This window comes from Xenopus laevis, chromosome 2L, assembly GCF_017654675.1.
Source record: "Xenopus laevis strain J_2021 chromosome 2L, Xenopus_laevis_v10.1, whole genome shotgun sequence".
NCBI lineage: Eukaryota > Metazoa > Chordata > Amphibia > Anura > Pipidae > Xenopus > Xenopus laevis.
In genome coordinates this window covers 15,379,823-15,403,823 of record NC_054373.1, presented here as the reverse complement: position 1 = coordinate 15,403,823, position 24,001 = coordinate 15,379,823, and the positions used below count along the sequence as shown (strand labels likewise).

General features: G+C 42.5%; 1 protein-coding gene across 7 annotated transcripts in view; it reads right to left on the bottom strand.

Moving 5' to 3' along the window:
* Window positions 1-1,700: 1,700 nt before the first annotated feature.
* The window catches only part of tiam1.L (T cell lymphoma invasion and metastasis L homeolog), a 228,642-nt gene continuing 206,341 nt past the window's right edge, over window positions 1,701-24,001 (bottom strand). For 5 of the 7 annotated variants that reach the window (XM_018245947.2, XM_041581580.1, XM_018245948.2 and 2 more), the window contains 12 exons: window positions 16,509-16,688; window positions 16,344-16,412; window positions 15,811-15,936; window positions 14,759-14,867; window positions 13,454-13,633; window positions 11,933-12,051; window positions 10,602-10,710; window positions 8,476-8,534; window positions 8,284-8,386; window positions 6,450-6,537; window positions 5,094-5,266; window positions 1,701-3,134 (listed from right to left, as the gene is read on the bottom strand). In XM_018245947.2, the coding sequence (XP_018101436.1) occupies window positions 2,635-3,134; window positions 5,094-5,266; window positions 6,450-6,537; window positions 8,284-8,386; window positions 8,476-8,534; window positions 10,602-10,710; window positions 11,933-12,051; window positions 13,454-13,633; window positions 14,759-14,867; window positions 15,811-15,936; window positions 16,344-16,412; window positions 16,509-16,688 (1,815 nt within the window). In that variant the 3' untranslated portion in view covers window positions 1,701-2,634. Of the gene's footprint in view, window positions 3,135-5,093; window positions 5,267-6,449; window positions 6,538-8,283; window positions 8,387-8,475; window positions 8,535-10,601; window positions 10,711-11,932; window positions 12,052-13,453; window positions 13,634-14,758; window positions 14,868-15,810; window positions 15,937-16,343; window positions 16,413-16,508; window positions 16,689-23,269; window positions 23,666-24,001 lie in introns of those variants that run through there. The other 2 variants (XM_041581581.1, XM_018245951.2) reach the window with 2 other exon arrangements.

The following is a 24,001-nucleotide window of genomic DNA, read 5'->3' as shown; positions in this document are numbered from 1 at the left end:
GCCATTGGCCCTACAAATGTTTAACGTCTTGGATTTCAATAATTCACTCCATGTCGGGTTTATAGAACTACTGAATGACGTCAATGACGGAAGCGGACGCTTTCTTTAATATTTTATTGTTTGACAGGCATTTACAACTTTTCATTCATTGAACTAAAAACATAAAAATAGACCTTCTCTCAGCTTATAAAAGAAATATATAAGAACGTGTGACATAAGACATGTCATGACAATATGTACAGGGCGCGGTACCTTGAAAAGCACCAGACTTTCCAGTTTTTCACAATTGACCATATTCTGCTTGGGTACAGTACACAACAAGACTGGCTGATCTCAGGCTATCAAGTAGGTCATACACAAGTGAACTGCAGGTGCCATCAAATGACAATAGAGTTACAAAGGATAAAATATATATAGATTTTTTTTTAATCTTTTTTTTCTCAAAAAAGCTTTGTGCATGGACTGCAATATTCACGGTCACGCCAACCAAAATCAGATGGACTGGGAATTTGAAGCAGCAAAAAAACAAGAGCAAGGTCACAGCTGATGTTGCCACTTACACATCACAATGGAACCGTAGCTAGAAAGTTGTCTTGCCGCCCTTCAAAGCCAGGGCCACTCATAAAACTAGATTAAGCCACTACAGCGGATGGCCCTCTGGCTCATGAATGGGTTCAGCAGCACTTCCATTGATATGAAGATACACAACTGTTACTCTCTGTCTCCATGTGAGAGCAAAAACATGATCTTACAGAATTCGTGTTGGCTTGGAACAGGGATATCAGTGGTGACAATGCCCAGCTGTCGACTTACATTGAGTTTTAGCTCAGCAACTGCCAGCAAGCCACAGACTGAAGGTCCCTTTGTAAGGAAGGATTCAAAAAAACAAAACTGGTCTAAAGGGGAAAACGTTGGAAGATGTCAACAACCCTGCACTTTTAATGTACCAAGTGCAAGGAATGGACTCAATGTATGGTTGGTTAACAGGGCTGTCAATTGAAGGCCACCATTGGGCCTCCAAAAAGCGATGTTGGGTCATCTCTCTTTGTGAACTCTACAAAATGTGGCCTTGATGACCACCCTACTTTCATGACGTTGGAGTTCACACCCCACATCTGGGGGATAATGTCAAAGATACTTTGGACAGAATGACGCCCTTGGGTTTGTTAGTTGGACAACCCTGCTTTAAAGGATTAAGTAAACCTTTAAAATAAGTGAGTGTGAAATTGACGAGGGTGCTATTTAAAGCACTTTTCTAATTTACATTCATTATTTATTTTTCTTTAATTCCAAGATATTAAGGGAAATATGTACTGTTAATATAAATAAATTGTATTACAACAGCACCACCTGCTGGTCATTTTCCCACCATTCTGACCACCAAGTAGTCAAGGAAGTTGTCAGAAGAAAGAAAGATGTTATTCTTCTTAGGAAAAAAATTAAAAACTTTTCTCAAACCTTTCCTAAGCAGAAGAACATCAGAGCAGCCTCTTTCTTTCTCCTGACAACTTCCTTGACTACTTGGTGGTCAGACTGGTGGGAAGCTGACCAGCAGGTGGCGCTGTTGTAACAAAATTCATTAATGTTAACAGGACACGTATACCTTAATATCTTGGAATAAAAACAAAATAAATAATGAATGTACATTGCAAAATTTCTTAGAATAGCCCCCTCGTTAATTTTACATTCACTTATTTTAAAGGTTTACTTATCTTTTAATGTAGACATGGAGGAATGACTTAAATCATATCCCCATTTTATAAGTGTTGACCTGTGCATGTGTCTTTATTAAATATATATATATATATATATCATATCATATGCATACAAAACTACTCGCTCCTATCTGCTATGAAAGACTAGATTTCTTTATCCTGTAACTTTACAATGTAAAATGCCCCGTTCCCTGGTGTCTCTGAATGTAAAAGGCATAAATATAAAAACAAAAAAAGATATTTTTTTTTTTTTTCTTCAAGTGTTTCCTCTGGGTCTCTAGTAAAGAGTTTGGCATCGTTTAGAAATTTGTCTAAAAAGTAAAAATGGAATGCTCGCCGCCAACTTAACTATTAAATAACCAGCTAATATAGCAAAATAAAAAAAAATAAAAATAATAATAATAATAATAATAATAGCTTTACAACATAAAAGCCAAGTCTATCCCTGGAACAGTCGCCAAATACAAAAGCTACTGCACTCGACACCGAAGAGGCATAGGGAACACTGCATTCTCCGAAACGAGTGAAAAGGCAGCAGAAACCGAGAACGGAGTAACGGACCACAATGTAGATTCCCTTTCGCTCCTTGTGTTCACTTCCGTTGTCCACAGTTATGGGGGAGCCACTCCCACCCGCCGTTTGCCCCCCTGATCCTTTCAGTCAGCATCGCCCTCATCTCTAAACCCTGATTTTACAATAAATAAGATTAACAAGCTCTTCTGTATTACACATCAAAAGGGGGGGATTGTGGGCTTGTTTGTTGCGGTTACTGTAACCCGGATATATGTGGCCCCTGGGCCGTTTTTAGCTGCCAATGTTGTGCGTGCAAGTGTGCATTCTAAAAGGGTCCCTCTTCCCACAGTGCACAGGAACTATTCTGATAGGACGTCTCGTATAAAGGGCAAGTGGAACACTTTCCCTAGATCTCAGTGTTGAGTTTCCTGACTGGTACAAAGTCTTCCCGTTTCACCCAAATGACTTCCTCCGCGTTGCTCTCAATACTGCCGTTCATGCCGGAAAAGGCGATTTGTTTCTTCAGCTGAGCCATACGAGAGGCGTGCGAATTCATTGTGTTCTGGACTTTGGTAGCCACTGGGTTACTAGAAAGAGAGGTGGCCTCAAGTTGCTCACTCAGATCCTTTTCTATGGAACCCCCCTTTATAGACTCACAGTACTCATCGTCACTACTCAGTATGTCCGTCTCCTTAACGTCGTCCTGCTCTTCGTACTGCGCCAGGTCAAACTGCTCTTCCACCCAGCGATCCGTGTCGCCGCTGTTTGACGACTGCTGGGGAGGGGAGGGCTCAGTCTCCTGGTCGGAATCTTTATCGGGGTCGGTGAAGATGGTGTCAGAATCGATTGTGAAACGGTTTCTCACGAGTCGCCTTCGCCTGGCGAGGGACCTGCTGGGCGCTGAAACTGAAGAGAAAGGACAAGTGAGCAATGCAAAATGGCTGATCACAAACAGTAATACACGGAAAATAACAGTTTTACATTTACTTGTCAACGGCAACAAACTAATCGTGGCAGTTTAATGGCGCGGTACAAAATACAGATCCGCATGAAACTGGGGATGACTCACTGCTTCGTGACACGCCACTGGGGTGGGCGGAGTGCAAATGTACATCACGGCTGCCTGACTTAATAGTGCATTGTCTCTTAAAGGGACAGTATACCCTCAATAGACAACATAGGGGGCCTCTGCCACCATTGTAAGCTGGAATCTATCTGTACAGGCAACCGTAACGTGTAGGGAGTTATTCCTGCTATGGAGAGTTCCATTTGTGGTTCTGTTCAGCTGGCCATGCTCCTAGTGACATCAAACACACCAACCGGCCTTTTTTTGGCTTCTTGTAAAGGGAGTATAACACAATAGAAGGCCTACGGGAGGTGATAAGAAACTTGCAACCAGTCAGCAGTTACTAAGGCAATGCTATAAGGCCTTACAGATGCTGCTGAACTACTCAAAGCCCCACTGGGGACTAAGAAAATAATTTTAAGGATATCATCTAGAGAACCTCTGGTTGGACAAAGTGTTGTGTATCTGAGGAACAGGACTCTTCTAGTAACCATCTAAATGGTTTCCCATAGCACCACACGTTCTTGTCCTTTATGACCGGACCCCCTGACATGATGTCATTAGCTACGAGCACATTGGCAAATGCATTGGTTACCTCCAGCACTCAGCTGTGTAACGAGTGTAAGCTTGCGTGCCAAAACACAGGAGTGAGCTTGCTAAGGAAAGGCTGGAAGTACAAGGACTGGAGTTATGGTGGCCAATACATGGGCGGAGATCTTGCCCAATATCATGTGGCTGTTTAAGAAGCTCTAGGGTGCAAGAGTTTGCCACTATTTCTGAGGCTTTAGTTCCTCTTTAAAAACACTCACATATAATCGGATTGGTGGGCATTAGCTCCATCCAAGCCTAGAAATGTATGAAGCCTCTTATCCGTGCTAAGCCACTGGTCTGCCCCTACATATCCAAACTATTGTATCCCAAAGAGAAACTTGTCTGTAAAATGTGTGTATGTGTGTGTGTGTGTGTGTGTATGTGTGTGTGTATGTATGTGTGTGTGTATGTGTGTGTGTATGTGTGTGTGTGTGTGTGTATGTGTGTGTGTGTGTGTGTGTATGTGTGTATGTGTGTATGTGTGTATGTGTGTATGTGTGTATGTGTGTATGTGTGTATGTGTGTATGTGTGTATGTGTGTATGTGTGTATGTGTGTATGTGTGTATGTGTGTATGTGTGTATGTGTGTATGTATGTAGAACTATAGATCCAATGAACATGATCTTGCAGTGCAGCACTTTTGCTCATAGGAGGCACCCAAAACATTGTTGGGGTAATGTAACAAATCTGCATTATATCCAATAACCTATAACTAATTAGCACGTTGCATTTACTGGAAACCCATTTGAAGCTAATTATCTGGTGCCTATGGGTTACTAATCCCTGATATTGTTACAGCCATGATAACTAACTATATGTTTGTTATTCAGCCCGTGTGTGGCCCGATGCACTGACTCATTTCCAGATCGGTGGCACCACCAGACATGAAGTCGGATCAGACTGAGCCTGACACATCCACTGCCTTCAGTACCACAAGCAGAGTTGACTAATTTGCATGATATTCCCTATGGGTGGAGACAAATGAATCCGCAATACCAGAGGCAAAGAGGAAAGTGCAATAGGCTTTAATAAAGTATAAATAAATACACCGTGCATGGGTCTATCTTCTGTAGGAAACGTTCCTTGATCCGAGTACAGGTGAGGAGTCTCTAGTGAGTGCACACGTCATGCGTGTTCATTATGAACAGGGCTCAGCTCTGAGCTTTCCTGTGAGGAGTCTGTACTAGGAAGCACACGCACTGCTCTACCTGCTCGGTTCATGGTGGGACGGGCACCTTTCAATGCGCACAGTCTCTTCCCTCCGAACGGGACGTATTGCTGGGAGTTGGGTAGACTTTCTGTTTTCAGCAGCTGCCGCCGGTGCTTATCCCGCAGAATGGAGTGCACGGCTCTCAGGAGCTCCTTCTTACGCCCAGGGTCACTGACGGCAAAGAGAGAGACAACATAAGAATTTAGCATTTTTGGTAAATTCCAACATAAATCTAATTGTGTCCACTTGGTCTGAATTGCAACTCATGGAGTTAAAGGCCATACACGGGCTGATAAAAGCCGTGTGTAGAGCCCTCCGACGGGCTTTCCCGATCGATCTCTGGCCGAAAGTCGGCCAGATGCCGAGCAGACAAGGTAAAAAATTCTGTCGGATCGCGGCCGCATATTTTCATTGATGCAGCCCTCTGATCTGACCGTCCGTTTGACCTCCATTCGGATTTGATTGTTTGTTGGTCAGATCAGCCCGATATCACCAACTTCAATGTTGGCATATCGGGGAGAGATCCGCTCGTTTGGGGATGTCTCAATGTGTATGGCCACCTTAAGAGTCAGCAAGTGACACAATAATAATAATACGGATTGGGGAGGGGGGTCATCTCCCTGCCTGTATCTCCTACATAAGAGATGCTGATTAGCGAAGTGTGACAAATATTAGACCCGCACCCCACCATAAGCCTCCCTCTCCAAACCCACAGCACCTCCATTTCTAGAAGAGCTCCTTCTGGACTAGGGATGCATCAAATCCACTATGTTGGATTCGGCCGAACCCCCGAATCCTTCGCGAAAGATTCGGCGAATACTGAACCAAATCTGAATTTGCATATGCAAAATAGGGGTGGGAAGGCGAAAACATTTACTTCCTTGTTTTGTGACAAGTCACGTGATTTCCCTCCCCGCCCCTAATTTGCATATGTAAATTAGGATTCGGTTCAGCCGGCCAGAAGGATTCTGCATCGAATCGAATCCTGGATTCAGTGCATCCCTATTCTAAACCCACCAGCAAAAAGTGTGTGGAATTCAATCCAAACCCAATGAACCGCAGGTATTGGTCCAGTCTGCACATCACTAGTGCTGGTGCCTTTACAAGAGTTTGGCTAAATCACTCACTAAGGACAGACACACAGACCATGTTTGAGCAGCTACAGACATATATGTACATATGTAGGAATAAAGACAACACCCACTGAATGGTTGGCAGGGTGTCAATGACAGAACAAAAGTCTAAAGGTATAGACCACAAACACACATTCTGGTGATGAACCAAAACCACTGCATCATCAAAATCAGATTTAACTGCCAGCTATGCTCTTCCCTGCACACAACTGTCAGCTTACCTGCAGCACAAGTGGAAGGCTCTCTCTGGTCTCCCCTCTGACTCGGATTTCACATGAACAATCTCACAGACAGAGTTGGTTTCCGCATCTGAACAGAGAGAGACAGAAAACATAATGATGTCTGATGAGCCTGAGCAGGATACAGATTAGTATTCAGATTGGAGCAATGCATATAATAAGGGGAGACAGTGTAATGGCGCGGAGAAATGTATTTTAACATGTAATCAAGAAGTGCCAGGATTCAGGACTTCTACGTCAGGTTTCCCTCGGAACCAAAGTCCTTAGGGGATTTGTCCCTGCTATAGAGAGATAGTCTTGTTGGCTGTCCAGGCCCTCAGTGATGTCATATAACTTAACCTGCCCTTTTTGGCTATTTCTAGTGGTATTATAACATGCCCCCATGGCTACACAGCAGCTTGTTTATATGAACTATAGTAGTACTTATCTGTTATCTACTGTGTATCCTGTGCTTGAATGGCTGCCCCCATGGCTACACAGCAGCTTGTTTATATGAACTATAGTAGTACTTATCTGTTATCTACTGTGTATCCTGTGCTTGAATGGCTGCCCCCATGGCTACACAGCAGCTTGTTTATATAAACTATAGTAGTACTTATCTGTTATCTACTGTGTATCCTGTGCTTGAATGGCTGCCCCCATGGCTACACAGCAGCTTGTTTATATAAACTATAGTAGTACTTATCTGTTATCTACGGTGTATCCTGTGCTTGAATGGCTGCCCCCATGGCTACACAGCAGCTTGTTTATATAAACTATAGTAGTACTTATCTGTTATCTACTATGTATCCTGTGCTTAAATGGCTGCTCCCATGGCTACACAGCAGCTTGTTTATATAAACTATAGTAGTACTTATCTGTTATCTACTGTGTATCCTGTGCTTGAATGGCTGCCCCCATGGCTACACAGCAGCTTCTTTATATAAACTATAGTATTTATCTGTTATCTACTGTGTATCCTGTGCTTGAATGGCTGCCCTCAGGGCTACACAGCAGCTTGTTTATATAAACTATAGTAGTACTTATCTGTTATCTACTGTGTATCCTGTGCTTGAATGGCTGCCCCCATGGCTACACAGCAGCTTCTTTATATAAACTATAGTAGTATTTATCTGTTATCTACTGTGTATCCTGTGCTTGAATGGCTGCCCCCATGGCTACACAGCAGCTTCTTTATATAAACTATAGTAGTATTTATCTGTTATCTACTGTGTATCCTGTGCTTGAATGGCTGCCCTCAGGGCTACACAGCAGCTTGTTTATATAAACTATAGTAGTACTTATCCGTTATCTACTGTGTATCCTGTGCTTGAATGGCTGCCCCCATGGCTACACAGCAGCTTCTTTATATAAACTATTGTAGAGTTTCTAAAGCAAACACACCAGTTTTACCAGTGCAGGGCAACACTACATGATATTATCATTATTTTTTAACACTTTCATTAGTTGGTTTAACCGTTCCTTTAAGGTGGCCCTACACAAGCAGATTTATGCTGCCAATTCGGCATCTTATCTGCCAGTGTATGGGGCCCTCCCAACGGGCCCACCTGACCTGTATCTGGCAAAGAATTGGACAGATGTCTATCGGGAAGGTTTGATCCTCCTGTTATTCGAACGTTGGCCCTAGAGCTAGCAATCTAAGCCCAATATCGCTCAACTTAGGTGGGTGTATGGGAGGGAAAGATCCACTCGTATGGACGGCCAGCTTAATTGATATAAGATCCACTTGATTGGATTACCGGCTTCATTGCTATACTGTGACATATGGGAGTGAAGGAGAAAAAAAAAAACTAAATCAAATAACCAAAAGCTGTACCAGAAGTGGTCATGGCTCGAACTTGCAACGCCTCCGTAGGAATCATGTGACGGAAGCGAAACGGATCTCGATCTTCAAACATGGACGCTCGATGGGATCCACCCTAGGATTAACATTTGAGAGTGAGAATAAGAGCAGAGATAGAAAACACCCTGACCCACCAACCAAACAGCCTAAAAGCCAAGGACCTACCAGCTTCTTCTTTTGCTTCGAGCTGTCCTTGTAAACCAACACGACGGCAGCCTTAAAGACTGGGGAGCGAAAGAAGGGAGGGTCACTCATACTAGAACATTATTAGACAATGTATTTATATGCTCCTTTATTTAAATACATATTAACATGTATTTATTTGTGTTTCATGGAACAGAGCATTCAGGCCACCATGGTCAGAAATCCTCTGAAACCCTTTTACATCAGTGCATACAGGTATGGGACCTGTTATCCAGAATGCTTGGTTCCCGGTGTTTTGTTTGTTTAATTTGGATGTACATACCTTAAGTCTACTAGAAAATCATGTAAACATTAAATAAACCCAATAGGCCGATTTTGATTCCAATAAGGATTAATTATATCTTAGTTGGGATCAAGTACAAGCGACTGTTTTATCATTACAGAGAAAAGGGAAATCATTTTTAAAAATTCGGATTATTTCATTATAATGGAATCTATGGGAGACGGCCATTCCGTAATTCGGAGCTTTCTGGATATTGGGTTTCCGGATAATGGATCCAATACCTGTATTTGCAAATTAGGGGTCGGAAGGGAAAAATAATTTGACTTCCTTGTTTTGTGACTAAAAGATATAAAGATCCAAATTACGGAAAGGCCCGTTAGCATTCTGGATAACAGGTCCCAAACCTGTATATGATTATCAGAGGGATACATGTTCAGTAACACTATATTGCTCGACACTATTCATAATGTCAATAAAATGGTGTCAATAAAATGGCCTGTCATGCAAAGGTGCCGTAAACTAATCCAATCTTTTGTTTAGGTGACTGTTCAAATCTAAATTACTGATAGGCTGCGAAACATCCCCAATGATATCTCCCACATCTGCAGATTTTCATCCTTTTGCTCTATTTAGGGTCAGGCCACACTGGGCAGTTTGGGGGGGATTTGGTCGCCTGGCGACTAATGTCTCGTTTTTGCGGCGACCAATCTCCCCAAACGCCTTCCCTCACTCTGCGCCGGCTAAAATGAAAAAACGCCAGCGCTAATCACACACGGCAATTCGTTTTCCAAAGTCGCTTGAAGTTTTCTCTTGAGGCAACTTCGTGAAATGAATCGCCGTGTGTGATTAGCGCCGGCGTTTTTTTTCACTTTAGCCGGCGCAGAGTGAGGGAAGATGTTTGGGGAGATTGGTCGCCGCAAAAATGAGGCGATTAGGCGCCAGGCGACCAAATCTCCCCAAAACGCCCCGTCTGGCCTGACCCTTAAGAGTCGTTTCAGGGCTGCACATCAATGTCCGGCTTTCACTCGATTTATTTTTACCACGGAGACCTTTTGAGACTTTAAAGGCCATTTTTTTTTTATCAAGGGGCCCCTGTCATTGAATAGGAGATTGCACGAGGGCTGGGTGGAAGGCCCCTCTTTCTTTTTTAAGATTAAAGGATAACTAAGGTATAAAATAATCAGTTTTCAGTGGTTTCTGACATATTTGCATTTGTTAGACTGCTATTATCAGGCTTTGTACCTCGGCTGAAACCCTGGGGTTAACTGAATCCAGTTACATTTGCCTACTAAAGGGAAATTGGCATTTTAAAGTTAGTCCTGATGTTGAATCATTAAAGGATAAGTAAACCTTTAAATTAAGTGAATGTAAAATTAACGAGGGTGCTATTCTAAGAAATTTTGCAGTGTACATTCATTATTTATTTTGTTTTTATCCCAACATATTAAGGGATACGTGCCCTGTTAACATTAATGAATTGTTACAACAGCGTCAGTTCCCCACCATTCTGACCAGCAAGTAGTCAAGGACGTTGTCAGCAGGTGGTGCTGTTGTAATACAATTCATTTATATTAACAGTACACGTATCACTTAATATCTTGGAATTAAAGAAAAATAAATAATGAATGTAAATTACAAAAGTGCTTCGAATTGACCCTCGTCAATTTCACACTTATTTTAAAGGTTTACTTATCCTTTAATTCACCAGTGAGACTATAAATTGGGATTTCTCTTTCAGCACGGCCAATCGCTACACAGAGGAGCAGAAGCATAAAAGCCCGAGAGTGCAGAACGCTAATAAAGCAGCCATTACCAGTCCCAGTCGGGATGGGCGGATTAAAGGGAAATTAGCTTGTTAACCTACCAAATGTTTCCAGTTCGGGGTCCTTTTTCCACTTTCCCAAGGATGCAGGTGGATTAAGCCAAATGACTGAGTTGTGTAACAGCAGGTCTCCCATGGACAAGTCTGCCACCTGCATGAGAACAAAGGCAGCCGCAATCAGTAAAGCTCTGACACACAAATTACAGCCTTTTCATTCAATCCCCTCTGTTATAAAAAAGAAAAAAATCCTTGCTAAGGACAACAGGGTTGTACATTTATAGCACAAAAACCCAGGGCTCCCAGTCTGTAAATATTAACCCCTATCTCATCTTTTATATTACGAACATAGTGATCGGTTCCCCAAACATTCAAAGGATTTAAATAAAGTGGTAATGTTGATATACAAAAGTAATCGCTCTGGCGCTGTATATATATATATATATATATATATATATATATATATATATATATATATATATATATATATATATATATGCGCCATAGGAGCTGCCCCGCTGCTTGATTCTGAACACTGATTCTGGTTTGCAGTCTCCCAGCAGGTTTAAAGGGAAAAGCAAGTTTAATAATAACCTCCATGGGGTCATCAGGCTGCTCTTCTGCGCAGCAATCAAACAGATTATTCCCCCCTCTGATCAGAGTAATTTGACCACCAGTGGAGCGGAAATTAAACTGACCCAGGCACCAGTGGATAGTTTATCAGTAACCAGATTTGTGGCCAACATAAGGTTTTGCCTTGAGTCTGGACAAATTCCCATTTGTATATTCTCGACCTTAAAGGAGAACTATTGCGAAAATGAAAATTTAACGTAAGCTTCCTCATACCGAAGTAAGAAACTTTCTAAATACAATCAATTAAAAATTCTGCATTGTTTATCTTCACTATTCCTTTCTCAGCATCTGGTTCTCTTCATACAGCAGTTGGGTGCCAGATGAATGATCCAATATATCTTATAGGGGGGCTCCCTTTCCTAGCAGATGAATTAGAGCTCACTCAAATAACTGATTCCAGTACAAACAAAATAACTGCCTTTTGCACAAATCCTGCATGTAGAGAGACATGATGTCTGGTGATTTTAATAGAGTGAGCTCTAATACATCTTCTAGGTAAAAGGAGTCTCCCCTATAAGATATATTGGATCATTCAACTGACACCCAACTGCTGCATGAAGAGAGAATGAAGAGAAACGGATGCTGAGAGAGGAATAGTGAAGATAAACTTGATTATTTCAGAAACAGAATATTTAATTGATTGTATTCAGAAAGTTTCGTATTTCAGTATGCTGAAGCTATTATTACATTTGAATTTTTGTGATAGTTCCCCTTTAAAATGGACAAATCTAGCAGTTATTTACCTCTTTTACTTCCCCGCTCTGTTCCGCTATGAGCTGATCAAACACCGCTCCGTATTCCTCGTGGATTTTCTGCATCTCATTTATGTGGCTGGCCACTTTGTTCATGGTTTTGATTGCCACTGGGGAAATATTAAAGAAACAAAGAATTAAAATTCTGCAAAAAAAAAAAAAAGTATAATTTGGCATAACCACAGTTGAAGCTCCTCTGGTGTGTGTGTGGGGGAGCGGTAAATATCATCTAACCCACATTCTGTTTGTTATGAATCCTAAATGTTCCAAATTGCCTTTATATCAAGGTCACATTCTTTCTCCATAAAACTGCAGCGATTCCAACCACATTCTGCCAGCTATGACGGCATGAAGTGGTCATCAATAAACATGAATGCTAAGAAGGTGGAATGTCTCTCCTTTGTGAGCGCATGAAATCTCTGTGGGTCTAAGGGATGGAGTAATTAGGCACATCCCCGGCACATGACCTTGAGGTTATTAGACGCACGGAATTGAAAAACACACGGTGGGTCGTTTGTAGTCCTTGGGCAAAGATCACGAGGATTGACAACCATGATTGGGAGAGGGGGGGGCAGTAACAGAATTAATACATAAGGTTATAATTACTGGACAAGGTTAAGATGAAACCTCTCCAAGAACCCATGATAAATCCATCTCCATCAAGTGCATGCAATCTACTCTGTGGGTTTTCCAACAGTAAGTACTGCCACCCATTTAATTGGTGTCCACCTACAAGTATGGCAATACAGAATGTAGCTTATTGGTCACCTGAGATTGAATTTTTTTTCAAAGATTAGGGTTATTTTTTTTTAAAAAAACAAACAGCATTAGATTGTTTGTAGCAGCCAGTTGTACTGAAGGAACCTGCAGCCGGGCCATGTGCTCAGTCTAATTTCCCCACGTTCTACTCATTTAAGCAATTTGTGCCCTAATCTATCCTATGCAAATAATGAAGGGCTGGGCACACTCTGTAGATTGATGCAGTAAAAAAAGCCTTACGCTTTTCATGCCTTAGGGGCACTTAATCATAGGCCTATGACTAAGTGCCCCTAAGGCATGAAACGCGCAAGGCTTTTGCTGTGATGTTTTTTGCTAAAATAAATACTTTTTTACTGCATCAATCTACAAAGTGTGGTCCGGTATATGGCAGCCCTTCATTATCTATTTGCATTGTTTGCCTCCCTGAGCTGAAGGCCTGGGGTTTGAGCACCTGCACCCCCCTTCTATTTGGGTATGTTAACCCCCAACATTTACTGTACTTGACACTGAATGCCCCTCTTTTTATAAACTTCCTAATCTATCCTAGCCATGATTCAGCAACGAACCCTTAAATTACACAAATGTTCGGAGCAATAACTAAGAAGACTACACAAGAATAATAGGTGAGAATGAAGACAACTTTGGCCAGTTTTTGGAGCTGGATACAGGTTTTTGTATGAAAAATCTCATCCCCGGACATTATTTACACACAACCCCAGGCAGTGTATATTTGATGGGACATTTGTGGCTCACCATCAAGATGATAATGTTCTTCACTTTCAGCGTCGGTCAGGGAAAAGAGTTCTTTGAGCAGCAGAGGGTATTTGAGGATGCGCTGGATTGGCTTAATCAGGTAGGACTCCAGCGTGGACGAATGCTGCTGCTTGGGATTCTGAGCATCAAGGAACGCTTTGAAGTTAGAGTCGGTCTTGGCTGCAAGAGAAAAAGGGTCTCATCAACGATTACCATTTCCTTCCCCTGGGATTGGCATTTATAATGCCGCATGTATTAGCGATGCACTCTAGAGTCTATTAGCCTTATTACTCTTGGCAAAAATATATTCAAGGTAGAAAAAGAACCCGCATGAATGATCCCATTGATCCTCAGTCATGTTTATACTGTGTTTACATCTTATGGGCTTCTCTCTGCAGAGATAGAGAGTAGTTTCTACTTGCAGCAACCCCCCCCCCCCCCCCCCCCCCCGCCGGATGTGCCCCGACACTTAGCACAGCAGGAGCGACTGCTTTCCTGAAGCTGTTAATAGACGTCTGGCACATTTTATTTCTATCCGCTGAGCCCTGGCTTCCTGCAATTGATCCCAAACCTCACAGGTACGGCCAATATGTCACTACACAATACAATGGGCTGGAAACTGTTTCAAAATTACCCACCAAGGTATAAAATCAAGAAAAACAATATACCCCACTAATCCACATTCTTGTTCTTTCTGGCAACACAAGTGATGAGCCACAGCTAGAACTCTAGTACAGGTATGGGATCCATTACCCGGAAACTCGTTATCTAGAAAGCTCCGAATTACAGGTTGGTAACCATGGACTTCAATTTATCCACATAATCCAGATTTTTTCCTTTTTCTCTGTAATAATAAAACAGTAGCTTGTACTTGATCCAAACCAAGATATAATTCATCCTTATTGGAATCAAGCCCAACCTATTGGGTTTATTTAATGTTTAAATGATTTTCTAGTAGACAAAAGGTATGAGAATCCAAATTACGGAAACATCCACTTTGTAGAAAGCTCCAAATTACAGAAAGGCAGTCTACCATAGACTCAATTGTATCCAAGTAATCCAGATTTTTAAAAATTACCTACTTTTTCTCTGTAATAATAAAACGGTTCCTTGTACTTGATCCCAACTAAGATATAATTAATCCTTATTGGAAGCAAAACCAGCCCATTGGGTTTATTTCTTGTTTAAATGATTTTCTAGTAGACTATAAAGATCGAAAATTACAAAAACATCCGTTATCTGGAAAACCCCAGGATCCAAGCATTCTGGATAACAGGTCCCATCCCTGTACAAGCCTTTTCTTACCTTTGACTAACACTTTTGGGACCTTTGTATGACTGGCGCAGAAGGCACTGTACAGCTTGAACCGGTCGGCGTAATAGAGAAAGGATCCACCCAGGGAAAATAAGACTTTCTGCAAAGCAAAATAGATATTCAGGACCTTATTGTTTCACTGGAGAGTAGAGCTCTATAAATATTGTTGGAGATACTGGAGGTTTAGGGCAAGTTGGGCTTCTCATGATGGGCAAGACAGGAGGGGCCAGTTCCAGAAATAAATAATATTCCAACTTTATAAGCAACGTCATTGTAAAGGGCCTCGGCCACCAAACATAAATACATATAAACCAATAGGATAGGGAACACTTCAGAATAAATTCACTATATATAAATAAACCAGAATAATAATAATAATAATAATGGTCTCTGCTGCAGCCTGTCTCCATGTTTTCCCAACACACCCCAGTAAACACATTAAAGGGATGGTTCACCTTTAACAAACTTTTAGTATGTTGTAGAATGGGCATTTCTAAGCAACTTTTCAAGTGGTTTTCATTATTTATTTTTTACAATTTAATTATTCATTCATTCATTTTTCTTCTAAAGGTGGCCATAGACGTAGAGATCTGCTCATTTGGCCCAACGATCGGATCATAAAGCATCCGATACGGGCGGTCGGATTGCAGGACCGCATACACGCACAGATGAGCAAATATTCAAAAATGAAAACCTATTGCAAATTGTCTCAGAATATCACTCTCTACAACATACTAAAAGTTAGCTCAACGGTGAACAACCCCTTTAGTGGAGAGTGTGATTGCTGCCAATAAAAAGCCCAGGCCCGATGCATTTTTACTGCAGCATGAAGTGATCTGTCTCTTCCACTCAAAGGGCAGCGAGACATGAAAGAAATGCTTAGCACCCAAGCTGCAATGAGCTGCAGTCTTATACAGAATCAATACTCAGGAGTAGGAGTGTAATAAGCTGTGCTTAATTCCCTCCAACAGATTCCCCTCGGTGTCACAGCACAAAGGAAAAGCCACTTTAATCTACAAAACAGAGAAACTTCTCTTCGATACCTTGAATTGTTCAACTTTTTCCAGCTTTTCCAGGTCCGGTACAAGTCTCACCCCATCTTCAAGAGTTTTAAGGAATTCGACCTGAAATTCTACCATCTCCAATAGATTCCCAAAGAGCACGTCGAGCTACAAACAAATGATAAAAGATACAAATATATCTGTTAAGCGGTTTTATAGTAGAACGCCCAAAGGATTCACCGATTTCTCCCTATATTCGCTTTTCTCTTTACATTAACCAATTACTCCCCACTCGGATCCCTCCATAAAATGCTCTTTTGATTTTTAATTGCAATGCTAAAATAAACAGAAGCTGCCGACTTGGCCGACTGTCAAAGCCAATTTAGTGAAAATACATTTACTGCTCTTTTAATTAAGCCCCATGAAAGATCGGATTGGCGGTGCCGAGTGTATTGGCTCCTGCCTTGTCCGGAACTCTAAGCAAGCGGCTGTGGGGAACACAGGGTTAACAGGCATGTGGGTTTTCGGCTATTATGACAAAGGCTTTGGGATGAGAGAGCAGAAATGATTGTTACCTCGTCCTGGGTGAGAAATGTCTCTTTCTGCAGAGGTTTCAGATACCGTTCCATGAGACAGTTTAAATCCTATACGGATATAGAAAGAGAATTAGGGAAAGATCTGCAAGGCAACCTAGCAATCACAAGAGCCCCTGTCCCAATGAGACATCTATATATAAATACCTTAACGTATGTGCGTTCCGTCTCCAGGAGCTCGCAGATGACCTTGCGCAGTTTATCGGCATCTGTAAGTTGTCTCATGGTGGCGAGCTGCGGCCCCGTGAATTCGGACGGAGTCAGGCAGGAGTCGGGAGAATTCATTTCATGCGGACTGCGACGGAAGGCAGCGACCTGCTCGGTGCTCTGAAACGAGAGATTGATGTTACATAAGAACGGAGAGCGCCGATGGGTTTGTCACTTTTGCAACAGTCGAGCTCGCAGATAAGCAAACGTTAAAACAACTGAAGGGGGGGGAATAATAACACCCATATGAGAAAAGTCGTGACTAATCCTTTTATACACCGGTTTGTGTGTACTGTATAATTATAATGTGCACAAGCGGGTGTATTTATATTGCAGAGCCCCGCGTGTGTGAGTGTGCGGGGGGAAATACAGGTGTCACATTAAAATGACATAATGACTGGAAATAGAATATTAAAAGGTAGGAATATATATTTGATTTTTTGTTATGGTTAAAACTGTCAAATTCGACTAAGGAGTTATCCAAACTCGATTCGAGTTTTTTTAAAAAAATTGGATTGTCGAGATTTATCATACTCCGGCCCTTTAAAGGGATACTGTTATGGAAAAAACAAAAATTCAAAACACATCTATTAATAGTTCTGCTCCAGCAGAATCCTGTACTGAAATCCATTTCTCAAAAGAGCAAACAGATTTTTTTATATTTCATTTTGAAATCCGACATATTGTCAGTTTATTAGTGCTCTAATAAACTTCAGTCACTCTTTACTGCAAGTTGGAGTGATATTACCCCCTCCTCTCCCCCCCCCAGCAGCCTAACAACAGAACAATGGGAAGGTAACCAGATAGCAGCTCCCTAACACAAGATAACAGCTGCCTGGTAGATATAAGAACAGCACTCAATAGTAAAATCCAGGTCCCACTGAGACACATTCAGTTACATTGAGTAGGAGAAACAACAGCCTGCCAGAAAGCAGTTCCATCCTAAAGTGCTGGCTCTTTCTGAAAGCACATGACCAGGCAAAATGAATTCTTGGAACCCGGGGTTTTCTGGATAATGGATCTTTCTGCGATTTGTATCTTCATACCTTAAATCTACTAGAAAATCATGTAAACATTAAATAAACCCAATAGGCTGGTTTTGCTTCCAGTAAGTTTCATTATATCTTAGTTGAGATCAAGTACAAGTTACTGTTTTATTATTACAGAGAAAAGGGAAATCATTTATAAAAATTTGGATAAAATGTGAGACGCCCTTTCCGTAATTCAGAGCTTTCTGGATAACGGGTTTCCAGGTTAACAGATTCCATGCCTGTACTGCAAGTCAAAATTAGCCAAGTGCAATTAGAGTGCAAGTGTGAAAAGTGCTTTTATAGAACGCTACACACATGTTACACTAATATATACAGGTATAGGATCTATCATCTGGAATGCTCGGGACCTGTGCTTTTCCGGATAAAGGGATTGTTCCGTAATTTGGATCCCCAGACTTTATGTTGACTAAAAAGCATTTAAGTATTAATTAAACCCAATAGGATTGTTTTACCACCGAAAAGGACTTTTGCAGCCTAGTTTGGATAAGTACAAGGTACTGCTGTATTATTACAGAGAAAAGACAAATCAGTTTAAAAAAATGGGAATTATTAAAATCGGGTCCACAGGAGATGGCCATAATTCTGAGTTTTCTGGATAATAGATCTTGCCCCTGTATACACACACTGGATAAACATGGGAGTTGAAGTTTGTTTGGTAATAGCAATCCTGCTGGATATAGGACATATCTGCTGAGCTTGCCGGTGCCACCACTTTTGGAAGAGCTTCTCTAGACTCTCTCCCACTGGTGTGCAGACTGGAGGCCATCGTGGCCATTTAGCAGTAAAGATCTGTGCCCCTGACGATGCCCCCCGTATTTCTCCCATCTTCCTTTTCTGCTGTTTCCGGATGACCCCTTCTCAACAGCAGCCCAGAGCACACTGAGCATGTGCAGTGCCACTGGCACACATAAAGGCTGCCAAACAAGTTCCAAGATGGGGAGCTTCTACGGACAATTTTGAAGGCCAGGATCATTACTTGTATAGTGAGGCTGAACAAATAAGCTGGTAAAGGAAATCAAATACAGCATTTCTAAGGTTTTAGTTCTCCATTAATATATATCTATATATCTCAAGAACACTGCGAAACAATCAATCTCAACAATGTTCCTCTTCAGTTTCCAAGAAACAATTCCTGTACTAGGCTTGCGCTCTTGTCTACCCCCTACATGTCTAGAATCAACGTTGGACGGATAGATGAAGCTGCTACTCCCAACAAACCATTCACTCCCATTCTTTCTGCAGGGAACTGGATAGAGAATATGTGGGGCTTGTTAAGAGGCCCCTGCCTTTATATTCTATGCTCTTCAGGATATAAGAACTGCGTGTAGGCACTACGTAACCTAGCAACCAGATTGCTGTAGAACAGAAATCCCGGTACCACACATGATTATATACATCAACAAAATCTGGAAGTCACAAATAGACGTATTGCTACAAAATCCACTATCCCACTTAAAAAAAGCTGTTTTCACATTGACTTTGACAATCTTGAGATTGGCATTCTAGATTATAATATCCATGGCAATCAAAGATTGAACTGCGTTGGCGAAGGAACTTGGCTTTTCAACATTGTAGCTCTGCTGAGCCCTTAGTAACACGACACCCGGGGATTTGATAAACAAGAAACAAGAATACAGACGTGATGCTAAATGAAAGAAATCCGACATGAAATTCTCCTGGTATAATCAAACCTCGGCACACCCCAGAGAATGGAGATTGTATAACAAAGGCAAGTGACTCTGGTACTGACAGTTGGGTCCAATGATGGCCAAAATGCCAGTGACATTAATGACATCCGTCTGTCACATGATGCTGATTTTGACCCTGTTTGGCCAACCCTCCTCCAATGTTATTTACTGCCTTTGTCCTGGGCATGGATACTAGTCCAAAGGTGAAGGAGAATCCTACAGGTCTTTCATTTGTCATTCAGGTCTCCTCCTGGTTTTTAGGATATGTATAGGAGGCCCAACAGTGGTCGAGAGACCTAGTTAGTAGCTTATTGGCCCGTGTACGGGCCCTCCGGTGGGCTTCCCTGACCGATATCTGGAAGAAAATCCAGTCAGATAGATGACTGCATCGATTGGTCCTTGCTCCAACCACCTGTATTCTTCCCATAGTGATCAGATCGTTGGTCCTAGGTAGGCGTTTCAGTGGAAAGTTCAGCTCGATTAAAGATATGCTCGTTTGGAGAGGGCACCAACCAAATGGCCAGCTTCAGACCACTCATGTTGGTTCCTTCTTGTTTGACCAATCCTTCTCCAGGACATTAACAGCTCTAATTAAGGCTGGAACATTTACAGCATATTACGGATGTGCAAGAGCTCTCTCTCTCTCTATCAGTAGGGACATGGCCACCTTAATGTAGGTTTAGATGCAGCTCTCCCATCGCATTCTCTTTATCTTAGCCTGTATTGAGAGATATAACTATGTGGAATGGATAGGTATTCATCAATTCAGCACAGGTCCTACATGTTGGCCTAACATAGAACTTGGGGCATTTAAATAAAAAGACAGAAATAAAGGAAGGAATAATAATATGGTAGTAGAGAAATAGGCTGATATCTACCCCAGATATGTCCTTTAGTAACTCATAGGCATGAAGCCAAAATGCTCAGTTATCCTAAGACTATATGAGCAAGCCACCAGAGAGCATGGCCAGGGAGCGGGACTCCATGGACGAGCCGCCAGGGAGCGGGACTCCATGGACGAGCCGCCAGGGAGCGGGACTCCATGGACGAGCCGCCAGGGAGCGGGACTCCATGGACGAGCCGCCAGGGAGCGGTTAACCCTGAGACACTTAAGACACAAAGCTCAGTCTATGGCAGGTCCCTTAGTGTGATTTGCCCATTAGAAAAGACTGCAATGGGCAAAATACCCAAACTCATGTGTGCACCATAGGCCTTAGGGTTATATCACAGAGAGAGCATTAGGTGACCACAGGTACATGGGCAAGCTGGTCACACAGAGCAGCTTTATGCCATGCAACTAGTTTTAGTTACATGCTGATTATAATACGTTGTACTACTGGGTGGGGTAAGTGTGGTGAGCCCCTATTACTTGCTCCTATAGTGGGAATGCTCTGGGTGCAAATCTGCACTGCCAAGTAACCGGATGAATCTGTCCAGCTCAGACTAACTGCCACCACTGAATAACCAGGGTTGCCTGGGATACCCCTTAATGAGTGTCTCCAAAAATACTGGCACATTTTAGGACCATCTGTGCTGCATTGCTCATAGGCACCAATGAGAGGTGGGGTGCAAATTAAGGTACTTTGATGCAAAGCAACAAGTAGCCAAAATTGCTAAATGTGCAACACGTTACAGTTGTATTTCTCTAGCAGGTTACCAGCCTTCATCTGGATACAGAAAGACAATTACTATATCCAATGCCTGCCATTTACAAAACTCCAAGGATCCCTGGGAGTGCCGAGAGTTGTAGTTCTATGCAGCTGAAAGCCTTCTATATACTGCTAGAAGCACCTGCCACGGACAGACCATTTCCTATTGAGACAAATGAGTATAAATGTATAAAAAAGAAGCTATTATGGGAAGTTCTCAGGAAATGAGCCGGTTGAAGAACATGCTAATTCCAGACAGCTGAACTGGGTGGGTCCAAGAGCAAAGCTGGTCAATGAATCTGTAAATGATCTGGCTCATTCACAAAACCAGCCCCAGTCACTAATCTCCCCTGATCTGTAAAAGTGCACTCGAGCCCCCCCAGCTGTCATTTCTTTCATTTCTGGAAAAGATTTACAGCCCCCACTTTTGAAAGGAACAAGGAAACCAATTTACCAGCATGGCATGGGGAAGCAGGCGGCTAGTGACACATAGATAGCAATATATATATATATTTATTAATTCATTTTTTTTTGCACTCAAAGAGCAAAAAGGGCCTGAAAATGGCACTTAGCAAAGAGAGTGGTGCATGTGGGTGTAAGACTCCCAGGGGTAAGCTGCTGTATAGAGAAACCTTCCGGCAGCCTGAACACGGCATATATCCTATTATGTTAATATCCAGTTTAACCCTGACACGTGCAAAAGGATGGGCAACATGGGGGTTAAACGCAGGGAAAGCACCAACACCGTGAGCAAAAGAGATGGGTGAAGCCATGATTGGACAGGGCTGATGCACATAAAAATCCTTGAATTTGGGCTTCACTGCTGACTCTGCATTCAGCCTTGCACATATCAAGCACATATCAAGCACACGCTAGGCTTTCATTAGCACCCATTGCAATTAGGCACACAGGCCCCGCTCTCTAATAAATTAATATGGCATTGCACTGCTGCTGCTGGTCACTACCAAACACCTACAGGAGGAATGTCTAACCCAGGGATCCCCAACCTTTTTGTAAAAAAAATGTAAAAAAAAGCAACACAAGCATAAAAAGAGTTCTGGGGTACCAAATACGGGCTTTGATTGGCTATTTGATTGCCCCTGTCTGAACGGACAGCCTATAGGTGGCTCTATTTGGCAGTACACCTTTTTTATTCAACCAAACTTGCCTTCCAAGCCTGGAATTCAAACATAAGCACCTTCATTGTGACCGCTGAGAGCAACATCCAAAGGATCGGAGAGCAACATGTTACTCACGAGCCACTGGTTGGGGGATCACTGGTCTAACCCAATGCCCCTAGATTAACTACAACTACCACCATGTTAGTGGCACCTCTGGGATCTGGACGACTCCAATAATCTATGTGCCGCCAATCAAAACAAAGGACCAAGCCCACAACAGTCACATTTGTGCATACAGCATTTCCAAAATTGTTATAATATATATGTTTTTAAAGCACCAACATATTCTGCAGATTACATACAAAAATCAAACCAATATAAGAGGTAAAGAAAAGCCCTGGCCTAAAGAGCTTACAATCTTAACAGTCCACGTGAATAAATACATCCGTATATGAGGCACCACTAACAGTGGGTTTCAGATGCCATTCACTTGGCTCTGGCCATTTGTTCAGAATAAATTACTCGGCAGGGGGAGGGGGTCTTTTTGAATCCCTAAATCCTGCAGCGTGATAAAATGAATAAATACAAATGAAAAAAAGCGCCTATCTACCATTCATCATCTCCATCATATATATCCAAACAAACCCGGCAGACAAATCTTCCCCGTGCTCCATTGCCCAAATCCTCTACTTGCTCTTCAGCAATTCCAGCCATTGTTAAGCAGCTACAAGTAGGGTCTCCTGATCTCCCTGCGACATACGCCCCAGGCACAATTAGCAAACCCGGGGCCCTACAGCTTAACTACAACTCCCAGCATCTTGTAGCCACTAGTGCCTAGCAGTGAGCAGCACAGAGTCCGGCTTTATTAAATCTAATAATAAAACCAAGTGAAGAGGATGCGCCGATCACAAAGTGTAAACGAATCGCCGAATTTTCTTTAATAAGTCGGCCATGGCAACACAAGGAAATAAAAATGCTCTTTATAGAATTCCGCATTCCCAAATACCATTGCTTTAACCCTTTCAGCTCCCAACGGAATAAGGCGGCTTGAAGAGGGGGGCAATACCCCCACCCAACAGATGCTAGGGGCCCGGACAAGTATCCCCAACCCGTAAGTCCAGGATCTCCATCCAACACAAAAGGGGTTAAAGGAGCCCTCCCCATAGAAGTGCCATTGGCAAATCTTGTTACCTGGAGCTTTAGTGGGAATCCATTGGCGCTGGCCCAGTGCAGGAGCGTGGCAATGAGCCTGGTTGCCTTTCCTGTAGGATCTCTCCAGCTCAGAGAAGGTGCGGCAGGCAAGATAGAACTTGATGTAGCCTGCAGCGGGGCTTATGCACACAACAACATTCTTCCATTCATTCAGCTCAAGCTATTAATGCTTCCAAGGGTTTCTAAAGAGCAAGACTGAAATTGCCTCTTATTCTCTCCAAAGAATTAAGAGAGAAGAAAAAAAAAAAATCTGTATTTATCCAAGTGGAAGCAGACGGGTGATTGCTTGTCAGTGCGCAGCCCCCCTGCCCGGGCTCCCATCACCCGCACTCCAATGTATTATTAACTTACTGCAAAGAAAGGGCAGAATGCACGGCGCAGCCCATACGGAATGGATTGCTCTGCACTGAGCACCTTGATGCATCTTGCGGAGCTGCGGAGCACTTCACTCCCATTCCCTCCTACAGCTGCTGCACTTCAGCCAATGGGAGACAAAGGAACCATCTGAGAAACAGGCTTTCCATTTGGGAGAACAGTTGCCGCTAACTCCGAGCCAAAAAGATAAGGCTCTGAGGCATAAACGGAATACATTGTATCCAGCGCAGGATCTGGAAGGAACTGCCTGAAAAGCCTGGAACCCGGCCTAGTTACGCTGGCATTGTTACACTAACACACACGCGATGCAGAGACTTGTAGTTCAACAGCTGGAGG